The sequence below is a fragment of the Eurytemora carolleeae genome, unplaced genomic scaffold, assembly GCF_000591075.1.
Source record: "Eurytemora carolleeae unplaced genomic scaffold, Eaff_2.0 scaffold46, whole genome shotgun sequence".
In the NCBI taxonomy this organism is placed as follows: domain Eukaryota; kingdom Metazoa; phylum Arthropoda; class Copepoda; order Calanoida; family Temoridae; genus Eurytemora; species Eurytemora carolleeae.
The window spans coordinates 172,888-195,104 of NW_019396065.1; the positions used below are offsets into that span (position 1 = coordinate 172,888).

Genomic DNA, 22,217 nt, shown 5'->3' on the forward strand with positions numbered 1-22,217 from the left:
TTAAACTTTTTATAGATTTTTATCTGCGTAGGTTTTTTTTGCCGATCTTTTACGTTTCTTCAAGGTTTTCAGCACATCTGTTTTTTGTCTATAACACGCTGCGTATTTTACCTATTCAAATACAAGAGATCAGTTTATCTTGCCTCTTAGACATGGCTTCAGGTGCAGTACCACAACTGTTTACTCTTATTATCTCCAATTAGAGTCAATAAAGTTCTTTTTATAACGTGCAATAGTAATGTTTATTTTTTAAAAACATTATTAATAGATTTAGATTACAAATATTTACAAAAAGGCCTAAAATTATCAAAAAAGAACAAAATATAGACATAAACAAGTGTTTTTTACAGTTAAAAAAGCATAAAACGCACACGTACTTATCATTTTTGTCATCTAAATGATTTATGTTAAACTTAACGACTTTTCGTTTAGTAAAATACATTCCCGAGATGTAATTTAAAGAAATTGAGCCGCGGTTTAAATCTGCCAAAACCCGGTTTAAATTAAGCGCCGGCTTAAATCTTGAAACATTTGATACAATTTTAAGTGGAACAAACCATATTTAAGCCGAGGTTTAAATTTAAACCGCCGCTCAAATTCTTTAAATTCGGCCACCGGAAACTTTTCCTGCTTTAAGCCTTTTTTAATGTATTGCATATTATAATATGGACATTACACAGGTGTGGTTAGTTCAAGATATTTTTGGGGATAAATAATAAACATTCACTAGCGTTGTAATGTAAAATGATATTTTAAAGGGGTGTTGAGTACTTTGCCACTTGAAAGTTGACACTTTCACATTCTGTCAATTCAATATTTTGACAGTTGAAAATTTGTTAGTTTGTAAGTTCACTACTGAACAGTGTTGTAAGTTAAAATTTAACTTCTCTTGGAAGAAAAAAGATTTAGCTCTTTACCTCTGTATACGAGGCAATCCAGCTGCCCAGGATTAATGATTTATTTTCTAATTTGTTTTAGGCTTACAGATATCTTACTTTAACCTTTGAGGGTTATACTCACTCTAGGAATTTATATAGATTTATTACAGTACTATCACAAAATTTACCAAAATATAGTGTTAAAAAATAGATAATCACAGATTATGCAGATAGGAAAAGAGAGGTATTGTCTATGTTTTATGCACGGAGTTTTGTTATATTACAAAGTTCTACCATCATCCGAAAAACAGGTCTTGAAGTAGAGTACGATTCATTCACGAACATTAACAAACTTTGTGTAAGCTTTTATTTTTCCTAGATTCTGTAACCTTTGTTTCATTGTTTTTAAAACTAAAACAATTTGTGCAAAAAATTATAAGTCAAGATGGCCTAATCTGTGTTTTAATAATTATTCTTTCTTTTACATTTTGAAATATCAAATACAAAACGTCAGGCATATGTCGTCAGAATATACATAGTTAATAATTAGGATGAACAATAAATAAGATTTTTTAAATTTGAAAGAATTTTAATTACAATTGCATCTTACTTGCGCACATGAATTGGAATCATAGATAAATAAATAAACATAGATAGCTTATGTACGCAAAATCACCAAGAATTGTACAGTCCGCGAACTCATACTTCTAGAGTTAAAGTGTACTTCAATGATAAGCAGGGTGGTTTGGTGTTTTAATAGATTTCATAATAGAGTTTAAAATAACTCCGGGAATGGAACTATTTGAACAACAATATTTCACTGAGCAATATATCATATTGACGAGAACCGAATAAGGACTTGAGAAGGACTAAACTAACTTAAATTTCTCTCTACAGAACTCATGTACACCTCAAGTACTTCATGACTTATAGAACAGTCAATGTTCACAACCGACCTAGTTAATCTATATAATAGGAATATATTTAAAACATCTCTGTACACATTTATATCTTTCAAGATGAAAAATGTCGTCTTATGCGCAATCTATCTTTATCTATGTTTGGAATCCTTTAACTCGTTAATGCAAGCTTAATTTGATTTTACAACTCAATTAATAACGTTGATATATTTTCATCTCAAGAAATTGCAAGTTCATCTTGATTTTTGAGAGATTATGATTAATATAAATAAATCTGTATTATAACCTGATAGGAGTGTGAATTGAAAGTGACAAAAAATGTTTGAAGAAGCCTTGACAAATAAAACCTGTCCAAAAAAAGAAACTAAGAGAGACAGGAAAATGACCATTTCAAAATTTGTATATCTACTTATTTTAGATTTCACAACTCGATGGTTTTTATTGCTTAGTAACAAAACTCAAATTTTGAAATGATTTACAGAAATGACAGCAATTAATAAGCAGCTCCTTGTAATTGCGTTTACCTTCCTACTTCATCTATCAAAAATGGTAAACAAAGGAGTTTTTGCAGCAAACTCAGATTTTCTGACCCCTATATCCTTGCAAACTAAAGAAGTAGACTTTAGATATTTCAAACTATGAATTATGTAAGATGAATTAAGCTAAGTTTGAAATATCACAGGGTTACACCATCAGGATTCAAAGTTATGGGAATAAGAAAAATTAAGTTTGTGACAAAAACTCAATTCCTTTATTCTAAAAATATGTTCTTTAAAATTAATTTTCTATCGCTTTCAGGGACTGTAGACGTAATTTCATGGTACCGCCTATTTGTAGAGTATCATGTTAGATTCACAATTAAACTTTTCTTCATTCATCCGACAACAAAGAAAGGAATTGAGTCTCTGCCACAAACTCTGATTTTCTAATCCCTATATCTTTAGATTCCAATGTCGTAGACCTTTGACATTTCAAGCTATTAATTCTGTTAGATCAAATAATATAAGTTTGAAATATCAAAGGTTTACAACATTGGGTTTTAAAGATATAGGGATTAGAAAATCAGAGTTTGTGGCAAAGAATCAACTCCTTTGTATTTTCTCACTGAATATAAATCCTTGCTCCTTGTTATTGTAGGAAATTGGACATTCCATTCACATATAGACCATCATTTTAAGTTACGTTTATAAAGTTTTCTGTAATTTAGAATCCTTACTTAATCGTTTGAGAGTTATTAATCAATTATAATAAATCATTATTATGTTATGTAAAATGGAACTGTCTGAAACACTTGGGACCCAGTGGAAAAAAACATAATTACAGTTATAATATATCTTAAGAAGTTTCAGACGTCAGAAATATACAATTATATACATAATTTACTTTTAGACATATGTTAGGTGTAATCTAGAAATGCCTGTGCCTCTGTTAATTTAACCATTTAAAAAACGTATTGTATAAGAAAAAAATCTGGATTTATTTTTGTTTAGAATCCTACCTTTCAGCTGGGAAGAATAGGAAAACCTAAATCTTTAGCATTAGCAAGTTCCTTTTCTAAAGACGCTGATGAATCAAGTAAATTGTTGATTAAGGAAAAAATCATAAAAGAATAAAAAGAAAACTAAACTTTTATCAAATTCAACATTAAAACAGGGCGTTCGCAACTCGTGCATTCTGGCGGAAAACATCTATTATTGTTCTACAAAGTACACACATCATATAAAAATAAAACTATTATTGTTCTACAAAGTACATACATCATATAAAAATAAATCTATTATTGTTCTACAAAGTACACACATCATATAAAAATAAATCTATTATTGTTTTACAAAGTACACACATCATATAAAAATAAAACTTCATAAAAGTGACCGGAATTCAATTTGGAATATTTTTATCGCAAAAAATGGATCATTTTAAATTAATTGAATAAATTATGCATCGGGGCGTTCGCTGGATTCCTTTCTGTTGACGACTATGTTAGGTACTTTTCTATTGGCATTTTACCAAGCGGCAACTTCCCAAGGGTATTTTCCCAATGGAAACTTCCAAAATTTGCCGCTTCACAAAAACCAACTTCCCTAGTCTATCCTAATCGCAGTGCCTGTTCTAGCGGCAGAGCTCAGCCCTCAAGTCCATCTCAGCAGCAGCGTTTGCCCCCATTGCAGCCTGGGACGGCTCAAAAGGCCTAACCTAACCTTCGGGAAGGTTCCGCTTGGGAATTTGCATATTTGGGAAGTTGCCACTTGGAAAATTGTAATTTGGGAAGTCGTCCTTGGGAGCCATTCTGAAAATACCTTACACCTAAAAGACAAAGGCTTTTTAAAATTTTCTCATTATACTCAAACATCCGATGAAAAAAAGATTGAGACCATTCGATTCCAAATTTAAGAGTTTTTGGCCTTTGTACACTTCCTTAATTTTTTTCAAACACTCCCTGTGAAAAAATATCAAAGATTTTTAACATTGTTTTCTCTTTAATTTCGTTTACTTTTATAAATTTTACCAAATGGCAGGAAAACATAGGAAAAAATCAAAACATAGATGACGCCAGCAGCAAGTCAGGAAAGAGCAAGAAGGAGAACAAAAATCTTACTGAACAAAAGAACAAAAAGAAAAAAAAGAAAAAAAAGATTAAGGTGAAGAAAAAGAAGAAAACACAAAAGGTCAATTCTAAAAATGGAAAACAAAACATTTTAAGAAAACTAAAAAGACCGAATACACAAAACGAAAAAAGGGATAAAAAATCTGCCCCCAAAGAAGAACTCAAAAAGAAAGAGAAAGAAAGGAGTAAAAATATATTGGAGAAGAAGAAAAAAAATGTGATAAAGAAGAAAAAGAAAAGAATGAAGCAAAAGAAACCCAAAGGAACATCTGAAAGTCTAGGAAAGAATGCTGATTTGTTAGAGAATTCCAGAAAAAATGCAAAAAATGACGTCCTTTCTTCCCTAATAGAGAATGAAGCCAATATTCGTGAGTTGGTAAAAATGTTATTTATTATTTTTTTAAATTACAGTTTAAACTTTGGATCTGAAAAGCAATACTTTTATTTCTTATTCATATTTTATTCAACTGGAAATCATAAGAAATTAAGAAAGACTTTCCCAATCTTTTACAGTGCATGGTACCCATGAATCTGCGAAATACTTAAATTTTACTAAATTAATTTTGAATAGGCCATTGATAATGAAGCACAGAAATTGTACATTGAATACAAAGTTTATTTAAAGTCACTGATTTTTTTGCTTTATGACATCAACTATTCAATTTAATCTTCATAATATTCCATAGTTTGTAGGTCTAGATTAATGAAATTTTAACTCTTTAGGTTGTTTTGATTGATTATCCACAAAATGATGATATTTGATTGTTTTTCTAAAATAGTCAAAATACTTGTAAACATTTCAGAATGTCGTCTCAGGAACAACCACGAATTCTTCAAGCATAACTTCAACCACGAGTACAACAACCACAACAACCACAACAACCACAACAACCACAACATTAGCTAAGCCAGAGGGAAATGTAGAGATCAGAACAGAAGGTTTTAAAAACATTCTGCCTCTTCTTATATATACATGTACACTAAAAAAATGTGTTTAAGCTTTTTAGCCTACTAACCATCGTTTTCTTGTTTCCCCCTTTTAATATACATGTGAATTGTACCAATGGCCATAAAAGGGGAACCGTCGATGAAACCTTATTGCTCTAAAATTCCGTTTTAACATTCAAAAATGAATAATATTCAAAATGTGCTTGGTCTCGTTTCCAAAGAAAAAACGTCGTTTTATTGTACTAAGAAGTGTTTCTAGTAGGTAAAATTCTCATAACAAGAACATATAGATAGAAATATGTAATTTAAGATGAAGGTTTTAATACTGGAGGTCACTGCAAATATACATATATATAGTGTGTTTAAGCTTTAAATTTTACTAAACGTTTTAAATGGGGGGTTCGTTGATGAAACACTCTAAAATGCCGTTATAACCTTCAAAAGTAGGTATTTTATTCTAAATGGACTCGGTCTCTTTTCTAAAGTTTTTCAAAAAAGATGATTAACATTTTTTTTTCAATTCTCTATCTTTATGGTATTGTTATGAGCATTGCACCAGGTACCTACTAGAAGCTTTGTTTAGTGCAATAAAACGACGTTTTATAAATATATATAGTGTCTTTGAAAAAGTGTATTTATATAAATGTATATGAGTGAAGAGCTCTATTATATAGAATTTATTTAAAAAAGATTTCAGACATCATAATCAATGATGGGTTATAAATTGGTTTTTGGTATATACTTGAGATTTTTTACTTTTAAAAGGCATGAACATGGTGAACTTCCAACATTTCAAAACTGTATTCTGTGAAAGCTAGCTTTTCTTAAACTATGCCAAATTTATAGTTTTAGAGAAAATATAAGCGTTTATGTTTTGCATTTATTTTCTCTAAGGGTCAAAATTTACCAAAGTGTAAGAAAAGCGAATAAACAAAAAAGAAACAATTTTGAAAATTGAAATTCTCAGATTTTCTCAGATTTTGAGGAACATTTTAAGGAACATTTTGCGGAACATTTTAAGAGTCCATTTACCTTAAAAGTTTAAAAATAAAAGAAGAACCCATGTTCCATCACTTTTAATGATGTTTTTTTCTTTTTTGAACTTTTAAAATTTTTTTTAGTTATATAAATAGTGTTCGTAATTCTAAATTAAAAATTAGCTTTTACAGATTCAAAACAACATTTAACTTCTTAACATTTAAAAACTTACATTGAACTGACATGAGTGTGAAAAGTATTCTATTGACAGCATGTTAATACAATTTTTTTCAGGTAATCTTACATCAAAGTTAAAGAAGAAAGTGCAGAAAAAACCTGTGAAGACCAGTTCTTCACAGAAAAACAAACCCAAGAAAACAAAAAAGAAAGTTTCTGGGAAAGAAAAAAAAACTAAAAATACTGGTCAAAGATTAAAACAATTCCAAAGATTGACCTGCGATAGAGCTAGGAGACGAACTGCAATATCATTTGGAACTTTTATCCAGACGGGGAAAGGTATGTAACAAATTTTTTCTCTTCCCCGAATTATTAGATTTTTTTGGTATCCTTTGCTTTGATAACGTGAACAATTCTCAATTCAACCATTTTTTTTTTTTATCATAAGCTTTAAATATATATATTCGTATTGGAAACGAGGCTTTTAAGAAAATATGCTTCACAATCCAGAATATGTGAGCCAACATTTTTACTTTCAATTCCCCAGAACCCAATATTATCCAAGGTCAGAACTTTTGTAGTTAAATCACTTATCACATCTGTTTTTTAATGGCTTGAAGTTACAAGTTTTAATTGTCTTAATCTAATTTTGTCGTTAATTGTAGATAAGCGCTATCTCTTACAACATTTTTCTAGACATACTTGCACAAGCAGAACTTCTTAAGAAGCATAAATATGAGGAGGAAAAAAATGAGATATTTATCAAGAAAATAGAGATAATCTTATCCAACAACTCTGTATGTGAAAATAATTCTCAGTGGAATTATGTCAGAGTACAGGTCAAAGGAAAATCATTCATTTGCTAGTGTTTAGATTAAAACTCCTCCTCCTGGTAGAATCCTGGTAGAATCCTGGTAGAATTGGAGTTCTCTTTAATCCGTTTTAATCCACGTCCTCTCAGCTGGGTTCTCAAGAGGGGGTGGGGGTTGAGTAGATTTGAATTTGCCGTGGTGAGGGCTTTTCAAGAATGTATAAGTATCATATTTTGCAAAAATGTATCAGATTTAATAGATTTGTATCACAATAAGCAAATAGAGGGAGGAGAGGGGGGGGGGGTCCCAGGGACCCGTCAGCCTGAATAGGGTTAATCTAATAAAATAATAAAAGAGGAAATATAAATATTAATGTGGACCGTTGTTGAGTGATATTTTTTACGCTGTTTAGGACTTATTGTATGATCTGAAGTCTAAATGTGGAATTGAAGGAAAATTAAGGTAGGAAAATTAGTTTGTAGAACTAAGAAAAGAAAGTAATGCTTCATTGAAATCAAAATTGTTAACTACAATTACTTTTTTCTTGTTTTTAAGAAATTGTCTCCTGGATGGTGTGCCAGCTGAAAAAGGAGTTGGTTTTACATTCAATCCAAGAAAGTTTCTCAGATCTCCGAATTTTTTAGTTAAATGTCAGAAATATTCATCAGATATCAATGAATGTATCCTAAATCATGACTGCTCTAAAAATTGCGGTAAAATGATGGGAATAGGTATGATTTAAATTGTGACACAGTGAAACATTTCTACAAGAAAGGAATTGAGTCTTTGCCACAAACTCTGATTTTCTAATCACTATATCTTTGGAACCAAATGTTGCAGACCTTAGATATTTCAAACTATAAATTCTGTTAAATCAAATAATCTGAGTTTGAAATATCAAAGGTTTATAACATCGGGTTCTAAAGATATTGAGGTTTAAATATTTGATTTTGTTCCAAAGACTCAATTCCTTTTCCCCTAAATTTTGAACCCTGTTCTGACGAATCAAAATGATAAAGATTTCAATTATGTTTTGACTAAGAAAGATCAAAGTATTTTTAATGTTAGGGGAAAATTGTGTGAAGAAGATTTCCCTGTTGCAAGGAGATATGCTGAAAGATAGTGTGATTTGTGAAGATCAACTGCAAGAATGCCAGAATATAAGATCTTCTATATTGGAGAGCTTGTATTCATGCCCTCACAGGTAAAACTTATAACACAGATTATAATTTTATGCTGTAATGTCTTTTACACTTTTATTTCTGCATTTTACCCCCCAACACCTTACTTATTTACACCTTAAAAAGAAAGAACTTTTATTAAGAAAGCTTTATATTTTCAACTCTATTCATAATTTCATATCTATAAGTTTTATAATAACAGGCCCAGCAAACATAACTGGAAACTAAAACCAGTTTTTAATTAGTTCTCAAAAACTTCAATTCAAAACTCCACTTTCAGTGGAATTTATTTACACTTTTAAAGTACACTCCCCCACTTGGCAATCTTTTGAGATAATAAACCCAGTTAAACTTGACTTCTTTGTTTCCAGATTTTATAAAGCTATTATGAAAACTAAATACTGAAAAATAGGACTTCTTGAGGGTAATCTAGAGTTGTACTTACTCTATGTTGTTGGGTGGTTAAAATCATATTCCTTTACATTAATTAATTGTTCTGTAGATATTGTACGTTCTGTTCAACCTGCACCAGCACCGAATGTAAAGATATTTGTCTTCTTAGCATCTATGTTTGCAAATGTCATGTCAAGGTAACAGAATACATTATTACACAGCATTTTCAAAAAGTATTTTGAAAGATATCTATTTTATTGTTAATAGTTGGATCATACATAAAAGAAATTTAAAATTGATTTCAAATTAATGTGTGTTTAGACTTTGCCCCCTGTAGCTCCAATTCTTACACCTACTGATAATATTGGGTACTTATCAGCCCCGACAACTGCTAAACCCAGTACTTTAACTACCACTACTTCAACTACCAGTACTACCTTTAACAAACCAGACCATACCACAACAATAAAAAATACCTCTGAAGCTTCAAACATGAATTTTCAATTGAACAATAGCTCGTCAGCAACTGAGCATGTATTTCATCAAAGATTTATGGTCAGTGTTGAGGCTAGCTTTCAGAAGGAGAATGGTGATATTAGGAACATGTTAAAAATATCAATAAAAGATGCTAAAACTGGAACAGAGGAGATGAACTTTATTATCAACATCAAGGATGTCACCCATCAAACAGGTTAAGCATTTTCATTTTAATACATTTGATCTCATTAGTTCAATTTTAAAATTCATTGCGTTTTTCATTTGGCCCTAATTAACAATTGTAATCAGAGATTGTAATTATAAAAAAGAGTCAAAATTAACAATGCAAATTGTTTACTACATTAATTAAATTTTAGATGGTAATTCTAAGCTAAGAGTTCTCATTATTAGTTTTAGCTCATCTCTAACTTTTTATATGGAACATATTTCTAAATTTTAGATAAACAGGAGACAAGTCCAAACAATGAGTCAACTACACCTTTTATCACCACAGACAATTCTGAGATATCCACAACGTCTTCAGAAGTTCCTCACTTATCCTCTTCCCAATCCACTGCATCAAGTTGCGCAATCTCAATATTATACCCAGAGACAACAAAATCCACTACAATATCATTAATAAGCCCTACAACATCCAATGAACTAAGCAACAGTGTACCAATGTTTAATGCAACAGAAACTACTACACCTTCAAGCATATCCAGCAATTTAACTTCTTCTAATATTAACATATCAACCCTAAACAATAGTTCAGTAACTCAAAAAAATTCAACTAATATTGAAACAACAATAACAGAAAACAAGCCATCACTAATTGAAAATGCAACCTTGCCAGTAAACATGACAGTACTATCATCAATAACAGAATCAGTGTCAACAGGTAATTCAACCATTACAACACCATCTATGATTGTAAATACCTCATTGCTAACCGGAAATACACCAATGACATCTTCAGCATTATCTATGAAAACGTTGTTGCCTATTGAAAATTCAACAACGACAGCTTCAACATTATCCGTAAATACATCATCGCTAACAGGAAACTCTACAATCACAGCTTCAACCCCAATTTTGAATACATCATTGCCAGCAGGTAATTCAACCATTACAACTTCAACACCATCTGCGATTGTAAATACCTCATTGCTAACCGGAAATACAACAATGACATCTTCAGCATTATCTATGAATACGTTGTTTCCTATTGAAAATTCAACAACACATCCACGCAATCTGTGAAAACATCTTTACCAGCATTAAATACAACAATAACAGCATTAACACCATCTGCAAATACATCATTCCCAGCCAAAACTTCATCAATGACAGTATCAACAGCATCTGTGAATGTATCATTGTTAATAGAGAATTCAACCATGACACCTTCAACACCTTCTGTGATTGCATCATTGCTAACAGGAAATACAACAATAACAACTTCAACGCCATTTCTGAATATATCATCGCTAACAGAAACCTCTACAATGACAGTGCCCACACCACCTGTGAATAAATCATTGCCAACAGGAAATACAACAATGACAGCATCAATATCAACATTGAATACAATTTTGCAAATAGAAAATGAAAATTCAACAATAACAGATTTCATGTCCTCTTTAAATACATCATTGCTAAAAGGAAATTCAACAATGAAACTTCAACATCATTCATGAATACATCATTGCCAACAGAGAATTCAACAATGACGGCTGTAACATTTTCAATGAATACAATCTTACTTACAGAAAATTTAACAATAAAAACATTATCTGTAAATACAATTTTGCCAATTTCAAGTTCAACAATAACAACTTCAACATTATCTGGAAATACATCATTGCCAATAGAAAATTCCACAATGATAGCTTCATCACTATCTAAAGATACATCATTCTCATCCAAAAATTCAACAATGACAGCATCAACAACAACAGTCAATGCATCATTGTCAACAGATACTTCTACAATGACAGCTTCAACACCATCTGTGATTACATCATTGCCAACAGATAATTCCACTATGAGAGCATTAACACCATCTATGAATGAATCATTGACAGAAGAAAATTCAACAATGACCACTTCAACACCATCTGAGAATTCATTATTTTCAGTTGAAAATTTAACTTTGACAGTATCAACAACATCTGTGAATGCATCATTGCTAACAGGAAATTCAACGATTACAGGTTCAGCAATATTTGTGAATACATCAATGCCAACAGAAAATTTAACAATGACAGCTCCAACATTATCTTTAAATACATTATTGCTAACAGAAAATTTAACAATTACAACATCCACGCAATCTGTGAAAACATCTTTACCAGCATTAAATACAACAATAACAGCATTAACACCATCTGCAAATACATCATTCCCAGCCAAAACTTCATCAATGACAGTATCAACAGCATCTGTGAATGTATCATTGTTAATAGAGAATTCAACCATGACACCTTCAACACCTTCTGTGATTGCATCATTGCTAACAGGAAATACAACAATAACAACTTCAACGACCATTTCTGAATATATCATCGCTAACAGAAACCTCTACAATGACAGTGCCCACACCACCTGTGAATAAATCATTGCCAACAGGAAATACAACAATGACAGCATCAATATCAACATTGAATACAATTTTGCAAATAGAAAATGAAAATTCAACAATAACAGATTTCATGTCCTCTTTAAATACATCATTGCTAAAAGGAAATTCAACAATGAAAAATTCAACATCATTCATGTATACATCATTGCCAACAGATAATTCAGTAATGACGGCTTCAACATTTTCAATGAATACAATCTTGCCTACAGAAAATTTAACAATAAAAACATTATCTGTAGATACAGTGTTGCCCATTGAAAATTCAACAATTACAACTTCAACATTGTCTGGAAATACATCATTGCCAACAGAAAATTCCACAATGATAGCTTCATCACTATCTAAAGATACATCATTCTCATCCAAAAATTCAAAAATGACAGCATCAACAACATCTGTCAATGCATCATTGTCAACAGATAATTCCACTATGACAGCATTACCACCATATATAAATGAATCATTGACAACAGAAAAATCAACAATTACCACTTCAACACCATCTGAGAATTCATCAATTTCAGTTGAAAATTCAATACTGACAGTATCAACAACATCTGTGAATGCATCATTGCTAACAGGAAATTCAACTATTACAGGTTCAGCAATATTTGTGAATACATCAATGCCAACAGAAAATTTAACAATGACAGCTTCAACATTATCTTTAGATACATTATTGCTAACAGAAAATTTAACAACTACAACATCCACGCATTCTGTGAAAACATCTTTACCAGCATTAAATACAACAATTACAGGATTTACACCATCTGCAAATAAATCATTCCCAGCCAAAACTTCATCAATGACAGTATCAACAGCATCTTTGAATGTATCATTGTTAACAGGAAATACAACAATAACAACTTCAACGACATTTCTGAATATATCATCGCTAACAGAAACCTCTACAATGACAGTGCCCACACCACCTGTGAATAAATCATTGCCAACAGGAAATACAACAATGAAAAATTTAACAATTACAACATCCACGCAATCTGTGAAAACATCTTTACCAGCATTAAATACAACAATAACAGCATTAACACCATCTGCAAATACACCATTCCCAGCCAAAACTTCATCAATGACAGTATCAAGAGCATCTGTAAATGTATCATTGTTAATAGAGAATTCAACAAGGACACCTACAGCACCGTCTGTGATTGCAACGTTGCTAACAAGTAATACAACAATAACAACTTCAACACCCTTTCTGAATATAGCATCGCTAACAGAAACCTCTACAATGACAGTGCCCACACCACCTGTGAATAAATCATTGCCAACAGGAAATGCGCCAATGACAGCATCAATATCAACATTGAATACAATTTTGCAAATAGAAAATGAAAATTCAACAATAACAGATTTCATGTCCTCTTTGAATACATCATTGCTAAAAGGAAATTCAACAATGACAACTTCAACATCATTCATGAATACATTATTGCCAACAGAGAATTCAACAATGGCGGCTTCAACATTTTCAATGAATACAATCTTGCCTACAGAAAATTTAACAATAAAAACATTATCTGTAAATACAGTTTTTCCCATTGGAAATTCAACAATTACAACTTCAACATTGTCTGGGAATACATCAGTTCCGACAGAAAATTCCACAATGATAGCTTCAACACCATCTGTGATTACATCATTGGCAACAGATAATTCCACTTTGAGAGCATTAGCACCATCTATGAATGAATCATTGACAACAGAAAATTCAACAATGATAGCTTCATCACTATCTAAAGATAAATCATTCTCATCAAAAAATTCAACAATGACAGCATCAACAACATCTGTCAATGCATCATTGCCAACAGATACTTCAACAATGACAGCTTCAACACCATCTGTGATTACATCGTTGCCAACAGATAATTCCACTATGAGAGCATTAACACCATCTATGAATGAATCATTGACAACAGAAAATTCAACAATCACCACTTCAACACCATCAGAGAATTCATCATTTTCAGTTAAAAATTCAACACTGACAGTATCAACAACATCCGTGAATGCATCATTGCTAACAGGAAATTCAACGATTACAGGTTCAGCAATATTTGTGAATACATCAATGCCAACAGAAAATTTAACAATGACAGCTCCAACATTATCTTTAAATACATTATTGCTAACAGAAAATTTAACAATTACAACATCCACGCAATCTGTGAAAACATCTTTACCAGCATTAAATACAACAATTACAGCATTTACACCATCTACAAATACATCATTCCCAGCCAAAACTTCATCAATGACAGTATCAACAGCATCTGTGAATGTATCATTGTTAATAGAGAATTCAACAAGGACACCTTCAGCACCTCTGTGATTGCATCATTGCTAACAGGAAATACAACAATAACAACTTCAACACCATTTCTGAATATATCATCGCTAACAGAAACCTCTACAATGACAGTGCCCACACCACCTGTGAATAAATCATTGCCAACAGGAAATGCGCCAATGACAGCATCAATATCAACATTGAATACAATTTTGCAAATAGAAAATGAAAATTCAACAATAACAGATTTCATGTCCTCTTTAAATACATCATTGCTAAAAGGAAATTCAACAATGACAACTTCAACATCATTCATGAATACATCATTGCCAACAGAGAATTCAACAATGACGGCTTCAACATTTTCAATGAATACAATCTTGCCTACAGAAAATTTAACAATAAAAACATTATCTGTAAATACAGTGTTGCCCATTGGAAATTCAACAATTACAACTTCAACATTGTCTGGGAATACATCAGTTCCAATAAAAAATTCAACAATGACATCTTCAACAATATCTATGAATACGTTGTTGCCAACAGAAAATTCCATGATGACTGCTTCAACACTTTCTGCGATAACATCATTGCCATTAAAAAATTCAACAATAAACACTTCAACCCAATCTGTAAATATATCATTGCCAACAGAAAATTCAACAATGACAACATCAACAACATCTGTAAATGCATCATTGTCAACAGAGAATTCAAAAATTACAGCTTCAACACCATCTGGGAATACTTCATACCCAGTTGCAAATTCAACACTAACCGCATCAATAAAATCCGTGAATTCATCAATAAATACTATTACAGTTTTAGCACCATCTGTGAATACATTGATACCAACAGGTAATTTAACAATGACAACTTCAAAATTATCTGAAAATACATTGTTGCCAACAGAAAAAACATCAATGAAAGCTTCAACACCACTTGTGCATACATCATTGCTGACAGAAAATTTAACAATTACAGCGTCCACACCATCTGTGAAAACATCTTTGCCAGCAGTAAATAGAACAATAAGAACTTCAGCACTATATGAAAATACATCATTCCCCGCCAAAACTTCATCATTGACAATATCAACATCATCTGTAAATGCATCATTTTCAATAGAGAATTCAATCATGACAGCTTCAGCACCATCTGTGATTACATTATCGCCAACAGAAACCTCAATCATGACAGTGTCCACACCATCATTGAAAATAGGAAATTCAACAAGGACAACTTTAACACCATCTGTGAATGTATCATTGCTCGCAGGAAATTCCATAAAGACAGCTTCAACACCATCTGTGAATACATCATTGCTAATAGGAAATTTAACAATAACAGCTGTAACACAATCTGTAAATGCATCATTGCCAACAGAAAATTCTACAATGACAGCTTCAACAACACCTGTGAATGCATCATTGCTAACAGGAAATTCAACAATAACATCTTTAACAAAATCTGTGAAACTATCATCATCAACAACAGAAAATTCAACCACACAAGCTTCAACGCCATCGACGAATATATCATTCTGAAAATTCAGCAGTGATATCTATAAATGCATCATTGTTATCAGGAGACTCAAAAATTGTAGCTTCAACACCATCTGTGAATACATCATTGCTAACAGAATATTCAACAAAGACAGCATCAATACATTCTGTGAATATATCATTGCCAACAGGAAATTTAACAATGACAGCTACAACATTATCAGTAAATACATTGTTGCCAACAGAAAATTCAACAATGATTGTTTCAACACCATCTGTTTATACATCATTGCTAACAAAAAATTTTACAACTACAGCGTCCACATCATCAGTGAACACATCTTTGCCAGCATTAAATAGAACAGATTCAGCACCATCTGAAAATACATTATTCCCAGCCAAAACTTCAACAATGATAGTATCAACAATATCTGCAAATACATTATTGCTTACAAGAAATTCAACAATGACAGCTTCAACACCATCTGTAAATATAAAATACAACAAAAACAGCGTCAATACCATCTGTGAACACATCATTGCTAACAGGAAATATAACAATGACAGCATCTACATCATCTGTGAATACATCATTGCTAACAGGATATACAACAAAAGCGTTCAGACCATCTGTGAATACATCATTGCTAACAGGAAATTCAGCAATGAGAGCGTCAACACCATCACTCAATGCATCATTGTCAACAGAGAATTCAGCAATGACAGCTTCAACAGGAAATTCCACAGTGACATCTTTAACACCACCTGTAAATACCTCATTTCTAATAAGAAAATCAGCAATGCCATCTTTAACACCATCTGTGAATACATCATTGCTAACAGGAAATTCCACAATGACAGCGTCCACACTATCTTTGAATAATTCATTTCCAACAGGAAATTCAATAATGCCAGCACATTTGTGAATACAACAAAAAAATAAACAATGACAGCATCACCATCATCTGGGCATGCATCATTGACAAAGGATAATAAGAAAATGACAGCTATAACATTATCTGTGATAACATCATTGCAAACAGAAAATTCAACAATAAAAGCATCACCATCATCTGTAAATACATCATTGTCAACAGAGAATATAACTTTCAAAGCTGTACCTCCGTCTTTGATTGCAACAATGCTAATAGACAATAATTATTCAACTGTAACTGTAAATTCATTATTACCAGCAGAAGGTTTAACAAAGACAACTTCAACATCATATGTGAATACATCATTACCGACAAAAAATTCCACAATGAAAGCATCAACATTATCTGTAAATAAATCAATGCAAATAGAAAATTCAACAATGACAGCATCAAAATCATCTGTAAAATCATTGGTAGCCGAAAATTCCACAATATCAACTTTAACATCTTTAACATCTCTGAATGCATCATTACCAACGGAAAATTCCATAATGACATCTTTAACACAAACTGTGAAGACATCATTGCAAAGTGAAAATTCACCAATAACAGCAAAGAAAACATCATCTGTTAAGACATTATTTTCTATAGAAAATTGGACAACTTTAGAATTACTTGCAATACCAATAAGAATAAATACTTATTTCATTGCCATAAGCAAATTCAACAACACCAGGATCACCAACCATGAATACATCTTTGCTTGCAGAAAATTCAACAGTTACAAGTTCATCATCAACGTTGAAAATAGAAGACAAATATTGACAATATTAATGAAAAGTTGAACTTTCTTGGTATCATCATAAGTTACAAAAATATCATTCCCAATTCCAGGTAGATATTTATCAATAATCTAAATTTAAGTATGAAATTAAGCAGTGTATGGAAGTATACTCACATCAATAGTAATGAAATTAAAAGTTCATATGCAACTGAAATGGCAAAATGTTAACTCATGTAATACCCTAGATTCAACTGAGGAGAACCCGACTAACAGGAGGACAGGTTCAAGAGAGAATAACAAAGCATCAAAACACAAGTTTGAATTTTCCAGCAATTTAAATTTTTTTAGATTTAAAAACAAAGAAACCAGCATTTACTTTGAGTTCAAAGGAATTGAATCTTTGCCACAAACTCTGAATTATAATCCCAATATCCGTGGAAACCAATGTCGTACTACTTTGATATTTCAACCTTTGATCTAACAGAATTCATAGTTTGAAATATCTTAGGTCTACGACATTGGAATCCAAAGATATAGGGTTTAGAAAAGCAGAGGTTGTGGCTCCTTTAGCTTGACAGCATTGCCGAAATATAAAGAACTACAGATTAAAGTGATGGAGAAATATCGATTCCTGTTATAAACAATTGTAGAATAATAATTAATACTTATGCACATTTTAAAAATAATATCGTCAATTTAAAAAGTTTAGTTCCCAAAAAGTGTTTTTATTTCTGAAAAATTTCAATATTTTTTTCATCAAAACCAAGAACATAAAACTATATTTTTAAAATATTTTGAAATTTACTTTTATTTATCTTCTTATTTTTATAAAATTTATTTCTCAAAAACCATACTTATTTGTTAAAATCAAATTTTCATATACCATGTACAGTGTACACTGTACATTGATATTCAACATATTTGCTTGCCGGTCAAGTTTATCCAATATTTAAGATATATTAATAGTGATTCACATTCAAGCTCTTCATTGCAATTACAGTACAAGTAGATACATCTTATAACAAATAAACAATTCGAACGCAATTCTCACAAAAGACTAAAAATCGTTTCTAATGCAAATAGAAAATTGTATAACAATTTTTAAATGTATTGTATACACACGCCTCTGTAATCTATCAGCACCTAAAATATGTCTTTTTAAAATCTGATATTTACAAAACTTAAGATAGAATATTGTAATAAAACTCAGTTTCAAAAACCCGGTTTTATTAATTGGGTCAACCAGTTTTGTAGATACCAAGATTTTTGTGCAGAAGTATTATTTCTTCCTCTTTTTGTTTTCTGATTTATTCAATGCATATGCACCAAAAAGGATTTATTTCAACGATATTCTATATCTTGGAAAATGAAGACAATATTTAAGCAAGTTTCTGTGTTTCTGTTACAGTTATAAAGCAAATAGTCTTAGCAGTGACTTGAAACTAGAACTGGGCGTCGTTCTTGAAGAACGATCGTTCCTTCAAAAGAACGAACGGAACTATCAAGAACGATCCCATCGTTCCGAAAAAAAGAATGGAACGCAAAGAACGCGTACTTAACAATTTTGGAATGGAACGTAGAAGAACGGAACGAAACGGAACGGATATTAGCTTAAAAGAACATTTAAAATCAGGAACGCGTTCTAAGTCAAAAACGCATTTGAAATCAGGAATGTAGACTAAATCATCTAGAAATCTTTAAAGTTTTTATTTATATATCTCTTTTTAATATTATTGAAATATTGATTGTGAAAATTAATAATTTTTTTAAAATCTACAAATTGTAAACCCCCTTTTTAAAGATAAACTAGATTCTCAGCAATTACACGCTATCATCATACATTTTAAGGATTACATGACCCCCGCCCCTCCCCCAGCTTAAAAAAAATATACATTAAATATAATTTAAATTATATTTTCGGTCGTGAGGAACTTTTTATTATAAAATCGTCATTTTTAAAAATTTGTTTAACAACCTCTTTTCTACAAAACTTTTGTCTTGACCACCAGCCTCCCCATCCCCCCATCATTTCTTATTGACTAACCACAAAATGGGGGATGGAACGATTCTTTGACTTAGAACACCAAGAACGGAACGGAACAGGATGACCGTTCTTTGACTAAGAATGGAACGGAACGGAATGGAACAAAATTTTGAAAAGCCAGAACCTGCCCAGCCCTACTTGAAACCCAACTTATTACGTTATTGATTTATCTATGGTTATCGCTGCGTTTCATGTAGAGTAGACTATATAAAGTCATAACTTGAGTCAAAGGAACGTCTTCCTATTCCACATTTTTATGGACCTCACTGCAGATTCTTAAACTATGTACATTTGATATTGTACTGATTGAAATTATGTATTTATACGCATACGCCTTTTTGGCTTATGTTTCTATATACTAAATATTTTCCATGAAAAAAACATCATTAAGAGTTCGGTTCCGGCTTCTACGTTTTTCACTTCTTAGGTGCCGCGGGCTACAATAGTGGTGGAGGGCTGTGGCTAGATAGAAATTTTTATATAGTTTCTCCACAAAAGTTTAAAAACTGATCACAGATTGAAGAGGATAAGAAAAAAATGCTAAAAAGGTTCATAAAGAAATTGTATATTTATTTCATTTGAATTAAAATCAGCAGTTACAAATGTATTTATTCAGCCTCCTTATATGTTAAATACTTTATTTTCCGTTTAAGAATTAAGTTAAAAGTGTACGAACAACATTGTACATTGTACATTGTGCTGGTACATCGATGGAAATAATTTCTAAATGTGTTCACTGTCTAAATGTATTTCATGTACATTGATTTACATTACATAATTGTTAATGTACATAAAAAAGAAGCACTTGGGTGTATTTTCAGCATCAATATATAAGTGTTCTTAAAGTTTAACATGCATTAAACAAATACTTTTTTTTGTTAAACTACAATATATATAACAAATGTACAAATGTATTTCAAATATAAATTGCCAAATAAATCTGAGGATTTGCTTCTACATGTTATCAGCATTCGTCTCGTTTAAAATCTAACCATGTGTACGGAACTTAACCTATAAAAGGGACAAATTAAACTTAAATTACTCGACGAGAACACTGGTTTTCTAATTCAATTCATCTTCGTAACCGATGACGTAATTCTTTTATCTTTCAATTAATCTTTTTATCTCACGAATTGTATGGCTAGCTATCAATTCCAAAGGGAACAAGAATTTCGTAAAGCCTGAAAAGCTGGAATTAAAATTCTGATTGCCGCCATCTTTTTACATCCCAACCCCAACTATGTAAAAACAAAACATAATACGTAGGTCAGGGCTGAGAAAATGCTAGTAAACAAACTCTTAACCACCAAGAAAACCTAGAATATGAAAACAAACTAGTAGTTTTATATAGCTACATCTTAAGATCATTCAAATCGATTTAGATTTATAAATCTTTGATTTTTTTCAGCGTTTAAAGGGTATGTACTATGTATACGTAATTTCAAGAGAGGCTTACAAAGTTGTATGTCTGATTCACAATGGTTTCTTTTGTCTAATCATTAACAGCGGATGAAATTGCGTCAATAATCAATACTTACTATTTCATCTGTGAAATTATATAAGACTCTAAATCTTCTCCCTGCAAGCTGTCACCCTAAAAACCATGCTGGATATAATAGGATCCCAAATATTCCATGTTCTTAACTTTACCCCCCCCCCTTTTCCTTTGAATGGGGGGGGGGTGTATTATCATTTCTAATTTGTTCAAATAACATACCAAAACGTAAATTGAATTTAAATTTATTTTTTACAAATATCAAATATCAAATTATCATACTAATTATGTTTTTAAAAATTATGAAATATGTGTATAGGCCCTATAACTACCTATTAAGTAAATAAATAAGAGTAAAGCTGAGTAAAGGGTGTATAAAAATGTGCATGATAGATTGTATTATTAAAAAAATTCTGCATTTTGACTTAAAAATTTCTACATTTTGATACACAAATTTTTGCTTCTAGGGAAACTTATATCTTTGGATCCTGTTCGTCTGATGGATTTTCACTAATCCAACTCTCTTCTTAGATTGTCTCTTTGTCTCAGATACATCTCTTGTCTCTAAAAAGAGAAAACTATAAAATTCGATCAGATAGAAACTAGAGCTATAGCTCTACACTGTGGGATATAATCGTTTTCAGATTGGTTGCGTATTTCCTGAATATGATCTGTTTAAACATACTAATTTTATACAAAATTGTTCATATATGAATTTTCGTATAATTTTGATACAGTTTTATATCTCGAGACAGGAACATCAGATAATTGTCTCATAGGTATCGTTCAACGCCTAAGATTCTCATGTTTCATCCTTTACCCCCTTTCATTTTTCCTTTTCAGTCCCTTTAAGGATACCGTTATGAATCGGGCGTTGCATCTTTGCATGGGTGGAGGGTCACTTAAACATTACGCTTACAGTCTCTTTAAACACTAGTTTAATCTAAATTTACATTTGATTCAGCTGTGAGTCTGGGTAGAAAACATCATCATTGGAGTACTATTGGAGACCCCCTTTCATTGGAGTCCTCCATGGACGTCTCAAAGGAGACCCCCAGTTTCTCGTTGGAGTCCCACATATTTTCATTGGAGACCCAGTATTTTCGTTGAAGACGCCTAGATTCTCATTTGCGACCCACATATTTTCATTGTAGACCCCATATTTTCGTTGGAGACGCTCA

At 31.6% G+C, this 22,217-nt stretch overlaps 2 protein-coding genes across 3 annotated transcripts; both read left to right on the forward strand.

Annotated features, from left to right (window-relative positions):
- Nucleotides 1–4,616: 4,616 nt before the first annotated feature.
- LOC111710041 (uncharacterized) lies at nt 4,617–20,536 on the forward strand. The gene is made up of 11 exons (XM_023484057.1): nt 4,617–4,782; nt 5,210–5,345; nt 6,627–6,848; nt 7,206–7,348; nt 7,734–7,783; nt 7,877–8,052; nt 8,390–8,525; nt 9,005–9,092; nt 9,217–9,586; nt 9,833–10,273; nt 19,969–20,536. Exons 1-11 carry the CDS (start codon nt 4,648–4,650, stop codon nt 20,049–20,051), a joined length of 1,980 nt encoding a protein of 659 aa, XP_023339825.1. The 5' UTR covers nt 4,617–4,647; the 3' UTR covers nt 20,052–20,536.
- Nucleotides 10,624–17,978, forward strand: LOC111710025 (serine-rich adhesin for platelets). Of its 2 annotated transcripts, none has more exons than XM_023484046.1 (3): nt 10,624–11,697; nt 13,010–17,607; nt 17,743–17,978. In XM_023484046.1, the coding sequence occupies exons 1-2, from the start codon at nt 11,069–11,071 to the stop codon at nt 14,373–14,375; spliced, it is 1,995 nt and encodes a 664-aa protein (XP_023339814.1). In that variant the 5' UTR covers nt 10,624–11,068; the 3' UTR covers nt 14,376–17,607; nt 17,743–17,978. The 2 variants fall into 2 exon arrangements, with proteins under 2 accessions (XP_023339814.1, XP_023339805.1); XM_023484037.1 differs by having other exon boundaries at nt 10,624–11,681; nt 12,994–17,607.
- Nucleotides 20,537–22,217: the final 1,681 nt, after the last annotated feature.